The sequence below is a fragment of the Octopus sinensis genome, linkage group LG29, assembly GCF_006345805.1.
Source record: "Octopus sinensis linkage group LG29, ASM634580v1, whole genome shotgun sequence".
Classification (NCBI taxonomy): domain Eukaryota; kingdom Metazoa; phylum Mollusca; class Cephalopoda; order Octopoda; family Octopodidae; genus Octopus; species Octopus sinensis.
Window position 1 is genome coordinate 3,175,591 of NC_043025.1, and position 15,330 is coordinate 3,190,920.

General features: G+C 33.4%; 1 protein-coding gene across 2 annotated transcripts in view; it reads right to left on the reverse strand.

The window, feature by feature from the left end:
* Positions 1-7,553: 7,553 nt before the first annotated feature.
* LOC115226146 overlaps positions 7,554-15,330 on the reverse strand; it is a 14,380-nt gene continuing 6,603 nt past the window's right edge. For both annotated transcript variants that reach the window (XM_029797140.2, XM_029797142.2), the window contains exons 5-10: positions 15,206-15,317; positions 13,391-13,560; positions 12,365-12,447; positions 10,279-10,331; positions 9,048-9,151; positions 7,554-7,649 (exon numbers count right to left, since the gene is read on the reverse strand). In XM_029797140.2, coding sequence (XP_029653000.2) covers positions 7,597-7,649; positions 9,048-9,151; positions 10,279-10,331; positions 12,365-12,447; positions 13,391-13,560; positions 15,206-15,317 — 575 coding nt within the window. In that variant the 3' untranslated portion in view covers positions 7,554-7,596. The remainder of the gene's footprint in view (positions 7,650-9,047; positions 9,152-10,278; positions 10,332-12,364; positions 12,448-13,390; positions 13,561-15,205; positions 15,318-15,330) is intronic.

The window sequence follows — 15,330 nt, forward strand, 5'->3', positions numbered from 1 at the left end:
AACCTGTCTTTCCGTCTAGCGCCCTACAGACTGTCGATTGGTATGGGTCTGCCTCTCCATCTGCCGAGTTGCAGGCCTACCGACTTCTCTTGGATAAGCTTTGCTCCTATCACCGCTTCGTGGACAGTATTATGATGACGTAGTCCATGTTAGCTGATACGAACATTCCACATCCTAAGACATATATATATATATATATAAGAAAAAAGGAAATGAAGAAAATGCTGACAAAATAATTTAAGTAAGGGAGAGTGTATTTGATTAGGTGAAATTTCTTTTTACCGGTTGCGCATTTGTTATGCTTATCAAAAATCTATCAGAAAGGAACTCTATCTCTCTTAAAAAATATCTTTTGATAAGTATAACAAATGCGCAACCGGTAAAAATAACTCTCACCTAATTAAATACACTCTCCCTTACTTAAATTATTTTGTCAGCATTTTCTTCATTTCCTTTTTTTATATATCACAATTCGTGTTCCACATCTCCTTTTTTAAATATATATATATATATATATTTATATATACATATATATACACACACACACACACACACACACACAAACACACACTCACACACACATACACACACACACGCACACACACGCACACACACTCAGAATCGCATATCCGGAAGAAAACCAAAACTTTCAGATAGAGACCGTCGGACTCTTACGCGAATTTTTAGAAAGGATCACAAAAGTACAGCTCCCAAAATTGCCACAGAAATTTATGACCACATCAAGCACCCGATTTCCACAAAACCTGTTTGGTGGCAGCTGCACAAAGCCGGATTTCACAGGAGGGCCGCAATCAGAAAACCGCTACTTTCAAAATCAAAAGCTGCAAAGCCTTTAGAGTGGAGTAAAAACCTACAGAATTGGTCCCTAGAGCAGTGGAAGAATGTTATTTTCTCAGACGAGTCATCCTTTACTTTATTTCCGACCAGCGGCCGAGTATGCGTGTGGAGACAGCCAAGAGAATCATTTGACCCATACTGCCTTCTTCCAACTGTTAAACATAGAGGACTATCTGTGATGATCTGGTGAGGTATATCTTGGAAATCTGCCGGCCCAATGGTTTCCCTTCATGGTAGAATTAATAGTCAAAGCTATTTAAGCATTTTATCGCATCAAATTCAACCTATGTTTACGGAAATGTTTCTGGGGAGAAACGCAATCTTTCAGGATGATAATGCACCAATTCCCACAGGCAAAGTTGATACCGAATGGGCTGAGGAACATTCTAGTGAAGCTGAAAATCTTACCTGGCCATCACAGTCCTCAGATCGCAATATTATTGAACATTTATGGTGCATTTTAGAAAAACAAGTAAGGAATCGATATCCTCCACCATCATCATAAGAAGCGGAGACTGTTTTAGCTGAAGAATGGACAACATTTTTAGAGCTATATCTAAGGTTATGATGGTGTGGAGCTGAATGGGAGAAAGATGGAAAGCGCTGGCCGCAAAATAACCTGCAGCCCAGAATTCGTGAGAACTGCTGCCTAGATGGTAACTCCCTGGCAAAGTTAATTGCATTCAGTGCCAAGGTTGTATGATACTGTGGAGATAAACCTAAAATATATATTGGGCAACGGAACTATCATTGAAACACCGATTTTATAAGCATAGACATTCATTGATCTGCACTTATAGAAAACGTACAGGAACAGGGGCTTCAAATAGTAGATGCAGTATGACCTTCGAGCGAAAAATTAAGAATTTTGTCTCAGCTTGTTATAGTTGGAACAAAGGAACGGAACAGTTAGCGTCTTGTATGCATGTAGCTAAGCATCCTTTGTGTAAATACCAGCAGTCTTCAATTTCATTCTGATTCAGAAAAAAATGTTGGCTTCAAAATATTTCCTTAATATAGGTGCATGCGTGGATAATGGACCTAAAACGAATGAAAAACCAATACATATATACACGCGTACACACACACACACATATATATATATATATATATGTGTATGTGTGAGTGTGTATGTGTGTATGCACTGCTGCAGGTGCCTACACACATATACACACATGCACACACGTATACACGCATCAAAATATCTTCCTTTATATTAACTGCAATACAATGTTCTTATTGACTATTAATTTGTGATAAATCTGGTGGTGGTGTTATATTAGGCAATAAATAACCCTTACCAATGAAATCATTCTCGTTACATAAGCTTCCGACGCAACAACCAACACAGGAAATTCCACTGGCCCATTTAATGCATGTAAAGATATTGTCTCTCATAGCTTGAACACGTTTCCTGTATGTGCTGCAGGACTTTTCAGTCTTCAGTGTAACACCGTTCGTTGATAATGCGAACCGGCATACTGGCTGTAATATTAGATATGAAAATTATATACTACAAACACAATATATATTAGTACGACTACTGCTAACTACTGCAACATCAACAGCAATAAGAACACTGGGGATGTTTACTATGTGAGAAAGTTTAATCACTGCTTCAAAATTTATCCAAAAGCAACAAATAAAACTGAAAACAACTTGTCGAATTGTTGAAAGTTAACAGCAGCAGAAAACCTCTGTAAAATTTATTGCCATTTACTACTTAAAAGTAATCTTTTAAATGCTTAGTGTCCAAAGCTCTCTGATCCCATATAGGTACGGCCATCAGATCACGGTCTATATCAAAACCGCATCACTTTGTCACCCACCACCAAACTTAAAATAGGTCAAAGAATCTGGGTAAAAATATATCAATTCGTCAAAATTTCTTCTTAATTGGGCAATGCACACGAGGAGTTTTTTTATAAAAAAAATTTACGAAAAATCACGCTTGCAAAACTCACCAAGAAGAGAAATTAAAACACCCTACCCAATGATGATAATTAAAAAAAATTATCAAACTGAACTCCTCAGTCCTAGCAAGAAACAGAAAATACATAAAATGGACACAAGAGAAATTTGTTTTTATTTTGCATCTATATTTTATGACCACGAAATGAAAATAGGATATACTAGAATAAAATGTGAAGAGAAAATAGCCAAGAGCGAACTGTATCATCGGATCCCAACAAACCAGCTAACTTAATAAGATAAATTCTGAAAACGAAAAATATCAGAAATTGAGAAGAATATTTAAAGGGAAGAATGCATCACAACAAAACTACAATTAATGATTTCAACTACCTAAAAACAATAAATGCAATAGAAATGTACACCGCGAAGTTAAAAATAAGATATGTGTAGCCTTAATTTGAACCTGAAACACGTTTCTTTTAAACGAGGAAAAGTTCAGCAAGAAAATAACCAAATCTCTCAAACACACGCACCCGCACACATACATACATACATACACACACACATACGTCCATTTCATATATTTTCTTTCAATTTATTTATAAAAATAAAATTGTTATGGATACAATTGCTTACAAAAATAGGGATTGACTTATAATTTTTTCTATGTTCATAATTAAATCGATGATTTAATGATTAAACAGAGGTCCAATAGAATAGCTCTCAGAAACATTACGTACAAATTCGTTCTTCATAACACCTGAACCTGTTTTCTGACAATGAGGGGGATGTCAGGAAATGATCCTACAGCCGGAGGCTCCAATTGAAACAGGGGACCCAAAATGATAAGGTTGAGAAAGATTATAGTAGATTATGCCTAACAGGAAAACGATCACAGCCACATCATCCAAACAGACCGGGTGAAACCAGGCTTAGCTGCTAGTATGTATGTATATATATATATAATATATATATATTATATATATATATATATATATATATATATATATATTATATATATATATATCATAATGATAATGTTAATGAATACATAGGGATTAATGTATAATTCCTAATAAACTCTAAGTTCTTCATATTACGTTTGAAATTTTGGAGTAACAGAATCCTTCGGTAAGTTGTGTTTTTATTTTAAATAATGTTGGTAAATAATTTTAGATTATTTATTGGTAAAATACGTATTATTATATAGTTGTTTGATATTTTATTTACTTTAGATACATACCATTATTATTATTATTGCTATTATTATTTTTATTTTTATTTTTATTTTTATTTTTATTTTTATTTTTATTTTTATTTTTATTTTTATTTTTATTTTTATTTTTATTTTTATTTTTATTTTTATTTTTATTTTTATTTTTATTTTTATAGCCTGCTTTTACTTCACTGCCGAGCGCAGCTCTGTGTACCTTGGGTATGTGCCGTGATTTGTTGTGATGCTCTGATGGTTATTATATGGAAAGTGTTCTGTGTATGATGTGTGCAGTGCCTAGTAGTGCAATTCTCTGTATGTTATATGTGTTTGTAAGTCCTGGTGTTTTTGTTATGTATTTGTCTGTATATTTTTTTATCATGCCTAATGCACCTACTATGATAGGAATACGTTAGCTAGTTTCTTAGGGTTCATTAGTCTAGTTTATTAGTCTATATTTATGTTATTTTCCTTCCATATTTTATATGCATGTGTTGTTGTGTTTTCATTCTTTGGGTAGAGCACTGCTGTAAAGTAAGCGTGTAGAATAGAAATGTATTCCTCACGTGTCCATTTATGTCTTTTGGGTTTTATTTGCGGGACATGAGGAACAACGTCCGGCCCATTATTTTGACGGTCGTCATTTTTGTAGGGTACCGGTCCGTTCATTTCTGTTGTCACATTGTTTTGCACGTGTAGTTTTTCGAACATTTTATGATATAAGTTTAAAGTACGTACTTCCCGATTGTTATTCTTGGGTTGAATAATATCGGTGTTATTCAATTTCTTTGTAGTATTTTTTTACATGGTGTTTGGGGTCGGAGATGATCTGGTGTTGATGGATCGTAATGTATCACGCATGTTTACATGTGTTGTGCTAGAGGTGGAGATGATATCGAGTTTAAATACATCATTTCGTTTCGAAAATAGTATTAAATTTCAATGAGTATTACTTACTCGGATATAGTCCAATCCTTTTTCAGTTAATTTTTGGCTCCATACGATGTCTTTGTTTTCGATCTTTGTGGATAGATTTCGGAGCACTGTTTTATCGTTCTCACATCTAAAACGTTCCCGATTATTATTATTATTAATGTTATTATTATTATTATTATTATTATTATTATTATTATTATTATTATTATTATTATTATACTACTATTATTATTGTAGAGCTTTGTAATTTTATTTTAAGTAATGTTGTTAATACTTTTAGATTATTTATTATTGAAACACGTACTATTATATAGTTGTTTGAGATTTAATTTTAAGTTTAGATACGTATGTAATTTTAAGTTCAGATACGTGTGTGAGATATGTTATTATTATTATTATTATTATTATTATTATTATTATTATTATTATTATTATCATTATTGAGTTTATTGTAGACCTGAAGAGTGACTTTTTAGATTAAATAGAATTTAGTCCAAATATAGCCACGAAACGCGAGTAGTCTTTTAATCTTTTTTACCATTTATTGATTTGTAATTTATTGATTTTTGAATAGGGACTTTGGGATATGTTTGTTTTTCTAGATGTTTTAAGTGAATTTTTTCATGGTTGAATTTGTTTTTTTCTCTAAATTATATTTGTATATATATATATATATATATATATATATATATATGTATGTATGTATGTATTATATATGTATATATGCATATGATATTTTTATAAGTGTGTGTGTTTGGATCTGTGTTTGTCCTACCACCATCATTGATTGACAACCGTGTTGGTGTGTTTGCGTCCTCGTAGCTTAACTGATTAGCAGAAGAGACAGATAAGATAAGCACCATGGGTCCATTTCAGCAACTAAAGGGCGATGCTTTAGCATGGCCACCGTCAAATGACTAAAACAAGCAAAAGAATGAAAGAATACCAGAGGAACTTTCCATACCATCAAACCAAGAAGGTTCTTTGAATATGTACGATGTATTTTAAGGCTAAATAATAATTATGTTTACGTTTGTGGTAACGGAGATATTTTCGTTTAGTTATATAGTTGTCGGTTTTACACTTTTTCTATATTCTGTAACTGTCAGAATATAGACACATTTCTCATGACACCAACACACAATTTACATATGCTTACATTTTTTCGGTTTTCTGTGAATTTTTCATGGGTCCATTTAGTGACTGAAGTAGTTCGACGATCGAATAAGACGGAAACAGAATAATGCTTTAGTTAAGGCGTTGTATAAAGACTTCTAAAACCACAGGCCACGCAATAGACAGACTTAGTAGTAGAATTGACTGAGCTGTGACGATACAAACTATATTTCATTTAACAAACACCAAGCAGAGTAGAAAAAAAGAAAGTAGTTGTGTTCCGGTTGACAAGAGACGACCAACAAAGTCCGGAAGACAGAAGAAGCTAAAAAGCATACACAAACACACACATATATATATATATATATACATAGATATAGATACTATAAGATATACATATAATAGATATATAGATATATATATACATACATATATATACACATATACATACATATACACTACAAAACAACATACACACATAATATATATATATATATATATATATATATATATATATATGATATATATATATATATATCTAATAATACTTATATACAGACAAGTAGACTATTGGCTGGGAGAGCTGGTCCACTTGAAAAAACACTTCCAATGCAACTCATCTGAGAAGAAATGCCAGCAAAACAGGGGGGTAAACTTGCAACAGACTGGCATCTCTTTAGTGGGATGTCTTCTATCCCGGGTGTTTGAATATGCTGGATACGAGAGAGACTGCGGCCTAAGGGCCTGATCTGAATAGCATGTAGAGCATATAACTAAGAAACTACTTCAATGAAGACATTGAGGCGTGCGCAGTCTCGTGTTAGTGTAACATTGATGGAGTGAAAGTAGACATGAACGTGTAGAAGACAAATCTACGTCCGGTGTGCTTTGATTGGAATGTAGCTGTTTGTGAAATGTGATTACTTGAACAATGAAATGTTAGTTGAATGACCTGATAATACTAATTAGATAAATGATCGTAAATCTAATCAACATGATACATTTTTGCAGTTTTAACATTTTAGTGGAATGTTTTTTAAAATAACAAACGGAATCAACGCCCCTTCTGCGGTGGTATTTGATCTTAGTCTGCGGTATTACAGTATTTCATCTAGAAAACGAACGGTAGCAACAGATCAGATTTAATCCTTTAATTAACAATTTTAAAGCTTACATTGATTACATTAAATTTGCAAGAAGATATAATATCAATATAATTTCAAATCATGCATTATTTTCTGTTTCAAGCCATAGTGAGGCCTGAAAACTTGTGGAAATTACATTATGGTGGATTATAAGTCTCATGCATGCATAGTGTTGTATTGAAAGGTACAATTATAGTGTCGTTACAAGGTAAAAATATTTCATATTATATATGGAGAAAATATTATTTTATATTATATAAGCAGAAAATTAATTTTATATCATTTATGAAGAAAATATTATTTCATATTATATATGGAGAAAATTTTATTTTGTATTATATATGCAGAAAATATCATTTTATATCATAAAATATCATCAAAGACGATTCTTGGAGGCTCTTTTTCGATTTTCACTTAGAAGTTTGTTTCTGCTGCTCTATCCTCTGTTCCATTACCAGTACTTGAACCTGGAAACATAATGAAAAAACATAAAATATAAAATTTTAAGCACATTAATTACCGTATAATATTAATTTGTATATATATGTTTATTTCTTACTATTTGAACTGTTAGAGCTGTTTTCTCTATGTATCCAGTACAACCCTTAAACAATAGATCAGCGTATTTCAGTTTGTTACTTATTCACGAATATACCATGAATGACGATGCCTTTCACGTTACTTCAGCCAATTGACAAGCGCTGATGGAAGAACTGTTCTGCTTTTAGACAAACACACTGTCAACACAAAGGTCACATCCTGTTTACATGTAGGAACACTTTCTTAAAATCTATCTGTACATCTTGAAAATGGCCAGCGTGTATATTTCATAGAAGACAATGCTCGAAACGTAGATCTGAATCCATGAGAAATTACTTTGATAGCTTTCTTCAAATTATGCCAATGTGATCTGTTTGCCCGAACACTGTTGTACGTAGAGATCCCCGTGAACTCTACCTAGCAACACATATATATATGCACACATATATTTACATTTTTTTTTAAATAATAAATTAAATGACCATCCCGAAACATGTGTGTGTATATGTATCTATATTTTTACATTTTCTCAAGCAATATATAATTTGTTACGATGTTTGACTAGTAAAAATTCTACTGTCTGTTTCGCGGCCTCTATTGTTGCATTTCGTCAATATTGACCAATACTTAGACATACTGACCGGATGCGCATAAACCTCATTTATGCCGGAAATAGATAGACTTTATAATGGTTTGTCAGTGGTAAAATGAAATGAATGGAAACAAAGTGAAAAAAATTATATCATTGTTCAGCAATGGGATATGCTTTGTTCCTCTTGTATATCTCTTAGAGATGAGTTAAAGCGTATAAGCTGTGTGTGTATCTATCGTTCCTTATTCAAAAATTAACATGATCACTTCGAACAAAATGAAATTCCGCTGAGGAAAATTATTTGCAGCACTAAATATTTTTCCTGTTTAAATTAAAGCAAGTACTGGAATTGTGTGAATTATTCTGCCCACTAGAGTCTGCATCTTCTACTTCTATACAAAATAAGAAGAAAACATGTTTGCCCTCGGTTAATTAGTATAATTAAAAAGAAAATGAGCAAACACAAACAGTTCCGTAGGGACAAGAAACGGAAAAGCGCAAAATAAAATGCTGATTTATTGAAATTATCCAAGCTTTGAGAAAATGTAAATAAATAGTTGTATGTATGAGAAGGAGGGGAGAGCCTGTGTGCTTGCGTGCGCGAGTGCGTGTCCTAAGGTATCAGCCATTGTAGGTGATGATGACGACGATGATGAAGAGGATGGTAATGGTGATTGATGAAGCTAATTATGACGGTAATGGTGATAGAAATAAGAAGAAACAAGATACTTACTTTCATCAAGGAATTTCGTGTGACTTTTCTGGACTCCTAAGTTAAGGAATGCCTGGGATTTGTTCAAAACTTGGGAGATTTTGCGCCGCAGTTCACTTTGAACACTTAAAGAAATTAATTGTTTTATTTCAATTATTTTTACATTCAAATATAGCATAGGATTCGGTCATCATAGTTAAAATAACAGCATTCAGCATGGTTGAAAACAGAATTAGCGAAGAAGGCTAGAACTACAAGCGGGTGACTAAAAGTTGGCCTTAAGAACATATTCGTCCAGTACCGTGAGTTGCCCTCTTTAGCATGTAAGAAATCCACATGGTGGTCTGCTCTCCGTGTATAATATTTTATAAACAATTCATATATATATATATGTAATTTCCTGGTTGGTTTTAAATTGCTGATAACAACCTTAATTTATATATACACACTCATATATATATATATGTGTGTGTGTATATATATATATATATGTGTGTGTGTGTATATATATATATATATATATATGTACATATATATATACGTTCTTATATGTAAGTATATCGTATGTTGTGTATATATATATATATATATATATATATATATATTGTTTGTATTTATTTACTTTTTTCCGAGTATATTCCACTGATGAAGACACACCATTTCTTATGCAGAGTCAGAAATCCGGAATCTAGAATTATACAGTAATTTTTTGCTAGTTTATTTTGTCTCTTCGTCTTCTCTCAAGTTAAGTTTTGACTGCTATTTCCGGCGTGGTGGTATCTCTTGGATACACTATATTATAATTTCAAATAAGGTTTTTGAAAGGTTTTTATTCCCATACTGGCCACCTGATAAAATAGGTATTTAAATATCGATCTTATCCTTATATATATATATATATATAATATATATATATATATATATGTGTGTGTGTGTGTGTATGTATGTGTGTATGTGTGTATGTGTGTGTGTATGCATGTATATATATATATGTATATATGTATAGATGTATATAAAGGTATGTATATATACATACACAGTTCTCTCTGTATATTTATATGGGTTTGTTTGTCGTTTGTATAATAAAACTTTGAGAAAACACTTAAACATTTCATTGAATTATGAATTAGTATATTGTGGGTCACAAGTACAACACTGTTGATTATTGTGATATATAATACATACGATAAAATCGAACGTTTTGAACAAAACCAAATAAATTTGAATAAATGTGTTAGAAGCTTTTGCTTACCCAGGATATTCAACTCTGAATTTTCCAGTCACGGTCAAAAACTCATGCTCCATCTGCAAAAGCCGGATGTATATATATATATATATAAGTTCAGCAAAAATTTAGATTCAAATCAATATGGTACTTAATTTAGATGCACCAGAATTCTGTATGGTATTATCCATAAAAAGCCGTGGGGTGATTATAATCAAAATAAGCAGCAAGAATGACTCCGGTAATTTGGTATGATCATTTCGTACTACATCATTTTATCAAATGTTACAACATTTAATAAAATGATGTAGTAAGAAACGATCGTACCAAATTACCGGAGTCATTCTTGCTGCTTATTTTTAGTATATATATATATAAATTAAATTCAAGGAACAAAGTTTGATTTAAAAGCGTTGAGATGTATTGAAAGATAGGGATAGGAAATAATTTCATTTTCAAATCAGGATAATGATAATATAGTGTGAACAGAATAAAATATCCATATTTTGCGGCTAAGCAGTGAGACTGAAGCTCACATCCCTGTGATTACGCGTCAAGTGCTTTACCATTAGGCTAAACTGCCCGAACGACAATTCTGCTGCAAATTTAGGATATATAAATCTAACTTTAGAAATTGCTTAATCACAGGGATGTGAGTTCGAGGCTCATGACAGGTCGCCGACAGTTTTTATCCTGTTCATGCTATATCATTAACATTATACTGCGTTTGAGAAAAAATTATTTTCTCATCTGTAATATATATATATATATATATATATATATATATATATATAATATATATATATATATATATATATATATATATATATATATATCAAATCGAATAGTAAAATTTTTAAGAGTAGAACATTAAAAATAAAAATAACAAAAGACAAGAGGACGTGTGCATGTAATATATTAGATGGACGCTCGGTAAAGTGGAGGAAAAGAAAGGGTTTTTAACGTTCCGAGCATAGCTCTTTGTCAGAAAAGAAAACAGAAAAGTTGAGAGAAGGAAAATATTACCAAAATGAAGTGTGTGGTTACATATGTACATATGCGTGTGTGCGTGTCCGAGCACTTGTGTGTGTGTGTGTGTGTGTGTGTGTGTGTGTGTGTGTGTGTGTGTGTGTGTGTGTGTGTGTGTGTGTGTGTGAAGACAAGATTAATGAATAATTGAGTGGGATTTCATTTACTGTCACAATCGGAAATTATATCACGGAATATATAAATGATGTTCATTGTGTGGACTTCTTTTAAAGACAAAATAGTGGATCGAACAGTCTTTTTATTGACCAGCAAAAATTCGGTGAGTAAAAAAGATTTTTTATGTAATAATTTACTATCAGTAAATGGAGTTGATTGTCTGAATTTCATGAAACCCAAATACAATTAATTCGCATTCCTTTACTACGGTCTACTGCATGTTCATGTCTCAGTATATTTACATGTCTGTATAAAAGTCTATATATACTTACATGCATACAAATTATGAACATATGGATTGCATTTGATTGTCAATGTTCAGTCCACAGCAGAACGAAGGTCTCAGCATACTCTCTATACCAACCCTGTCTGATGTGGAGGCCGTGTTTTGACCTCGAGAGTATACTAGTTCGATGAACCTAACAGATCACACTAGCTCAACGAAGCTTGGCAGTGGAGTAAATACTCATACAGAGGCGTAGTAAAAACGATTAAAGGATGAAAGGCAAAGTCGGCTGTGGTAGAATTTGAATTCAAAATATAAAATTACCGCTTATCATTTTGCCCGGCGTACAAACGATTTTTCCAGCTCGCCGCAGAATATGTAGGGAATCAAATGATAAATGAATACGCATATAATACTTAATTGTACATTTGAATTTAATATGTATTTACATATATGTATGTATTTATGTGTTTAAGCTGATCAGGCTAAACTTTAAAATACCTGTTGTCATTTAACAAAATCGATATCACTATCCACTAAACGTATTGAGGTCACTATTTAAATTGACGTTTTGCTTTTCTCCTCTAAAATATGTATGTATGTGTATGCATGTGTGCGCGTGGTCAGTGCGTGTGTATGTGTGAGTGTGCGGAGAAAGAGAGAGGGCAGATATCTACTCACGGCTCTTGATACGTTCCCAGCAGGGATTTTACGTTCGTTGAACATTTTTAAAATCAAACGAAATGCGAAGGATTTGGTCCAGCCTATGGATTGATATAGAAAATAATCACTGCGTTTATAAATGAGACACACGTCATAGATGCACACAAAACCCACATACGTAGATAAAAATACACAATCATAATCACAACTACACTTAAAAATACTATATATATATATATATATATATATATATATATATATATATATATATAAATATATCTGACGGGATTCTTTCAGTTTCCGTTAACCAAATCCATTCAAAAGGATTTGTTTGGCCCGAGGCTATAGTAGAAAACACTTACCCAAAGTGCCACGCATTGGGACTGAACCCGTAACCATGTGGTAGCTTCTCCTCAGTCCACTTTAGTTTTGCAGCTTCATACCGAACTATTGCGACTGCGTGCAAGTTTATCGCCGAAATTATGTTTCTGACGTTCAGCTTTCAAACCCATATTTTGCTCACTCGCCAAAAGTGCTCTCTTTTACTCTTTTCCTTCGTGTCGTGGTGTTTGATTCCGTGTGTATGTGTGTGAGAGAGAGAGAGAGAGAGAGAGAGAGAGAGAGAGAAAGTGTGGGAGAGAGAACATTGTAAACGATGAATAAAATGAACATGAAATAACTAAATCGTGTAAATAAAAGGGCATAATCAAAGGAACAATACAGGTTTCAAATAGTGGTACGTGACCAGCAGATTCGGTGTAGGGGTGAAGTTGATTACATTGACCCAGAGCTCAACTTGCGCTTATTTTATCGACACAGAAATTATGAAAAGCAAAGTCAATCTCGGCGGAATTTGAACTCAGAACGTAAAGACGGACGAAATAATGCAAAGCATTTCTCCCGGACTACTAACGATTCTGCCAGCTTACCGCCTAATTTAAGGATTAATATTGTTAAACAGACAGAAAATCACTCACAAAAATTACTTCTCATCCTGCTACTTCTACTACTGTAAAAGTCATTCAAAAACATTTGCTCACTCACCAACATCAATGCCTTTGCTTTCGATATCCTTTAGTCCTTGAGTGGTCTGTTCTGCATTGCAACATTGAGACATGTCTGGTTCTTGCCAGATACCAGTAAACGGTGAACACTTTTGTGATGACAAGTTTTGACTTGATGCCATTTCTGGATGCCCCATCGTTCTGGAAGAACTGAAAAAATAAATGTTAAATATTGTCAGTCGAGTTTATTCATTCTTCGGAGAATTTCATCAGTCTCAGAGGAATATAGGAAACCTTCGATCTGGTCGTGATTTGAACTCATAATTTAGTGAAAGAAGGATAACTGGTGTCTTGCATTTAGGGAAGAAATCTATAATTTACTCCTGACCCCTATCCTCAAACGTAATGTCAAATATCTTCTAACTAGAGTTCAGATATAAAAACAATATTCCTGCATCTGCTTTTATTTACAATAATTTGTTGTTTTTATGATTATTCAATACAAGATTAGTTGGAACGGTGTAGGTGATGCAATATTAAGGAACCAGGTTGTTAGTTCAAGTTAAATGGGGGAATTAGTTGCTAATATTTCGCCACCATAGACATCGGTAGCAACAGCGGCAGCAATGGATTTATGTATATTTTCCTACATATGCACAGATTTGAGTGATTCCACCAGTTGGTCTTGTCTTAAAACTAATAAAGCTCAGCCTCTGGGAGGAACAATTTAGATGCTTAACCTGTGGAGTGACGTGGTAGAAATGAGAGAAGAGAGACCGTGTAACATAGTCTGTGATGAGTGAAATCCCAGGATGACCATCATGTACTAGCAAGATATATAGCTCTACAGTAATCATAAAATTGAATAAATAGTATTAGCCTGAAACCAACAGAATCACCGATAGATTCTATTGGCTGTATCTAGGTATGTGCTTTCTTTCCTACAATTATTTTGTGAAATTCTTAGAAGAATCTTTAAATCTTTGTATAATACTGATTTCAAATTTTGGAATAAGGCTAGATATTTTGGGATTACATAGATCGCCAGTGGTTAATTGGTATTTATTTTATCAATCCGGAAAGGATGAAGGACAAAGTCGACCCTGGTGGCATTTGATCTCAGAATGTAAAGTCGGAAAAATGCTGCTGAGCATTTTGTCCGGTGCCATAACGATTCTGCCAGCTCTCCACCATAAAGACTTGTCTAATATTGGTTTCAAATTTTGGCACAATGCCAGCAATTTCAGGGGAAGGGATGAGTCGTTTACACCAACCCCAGTGCTCAATTGGTTTTTATTTCAACGGCGAGTTGGCAGAAACGTTAGCACGCCAGGCGAAATGCTTAGTGGGATTTCGTCTGCGTTACGTTGTGAGTTCAAATTCCGCCGAGGTCGACTTTGCCTTTCATCCTTTCGGGGTCGATAAATTAAGTACCAGTTACGCACTGGGGTCGATGTAATCGACTTAATACCTATGTCTGTCCTTGTTTGTCCCCTCTGTGTTTAGCTCCTTGTGGGTAATAAAGAAATAGGTATTTATTTCAACGACCTGAGAAAAAATTAAACGCAAAGTCGACCTTAGCGGAATTTGAACTCAGAACATAAAAACCAATGAAATGAAAGCTTTGTATAATATTGGCGACAAAGCAAATCTAGGTAATTAGGACAAGGCTAAATTATATCAAATAATGTATAAAATGTAAAAATGGTGGGACAAGAGATTGCAACCGATGGACGTTTAATTCAATCGTGTTAATCTATAAAGCTGTTATCTGCTCTACCAAGTAACATTCTCTCACAATAGGATGGCGCTGAAAGCTTCAAACTTTGAGTAGACATAAATAATAGAAACGAACCAATGCCTTGTGGCTACATTTCCATGACATGGGATCTCTGCAGTAGTTCCTATTTTTGTCATTGGCCAAGAGAAAGTTCCATCGTTAGTTGATGTGCTTTCATCACAAAACACTGAAAAATAAGG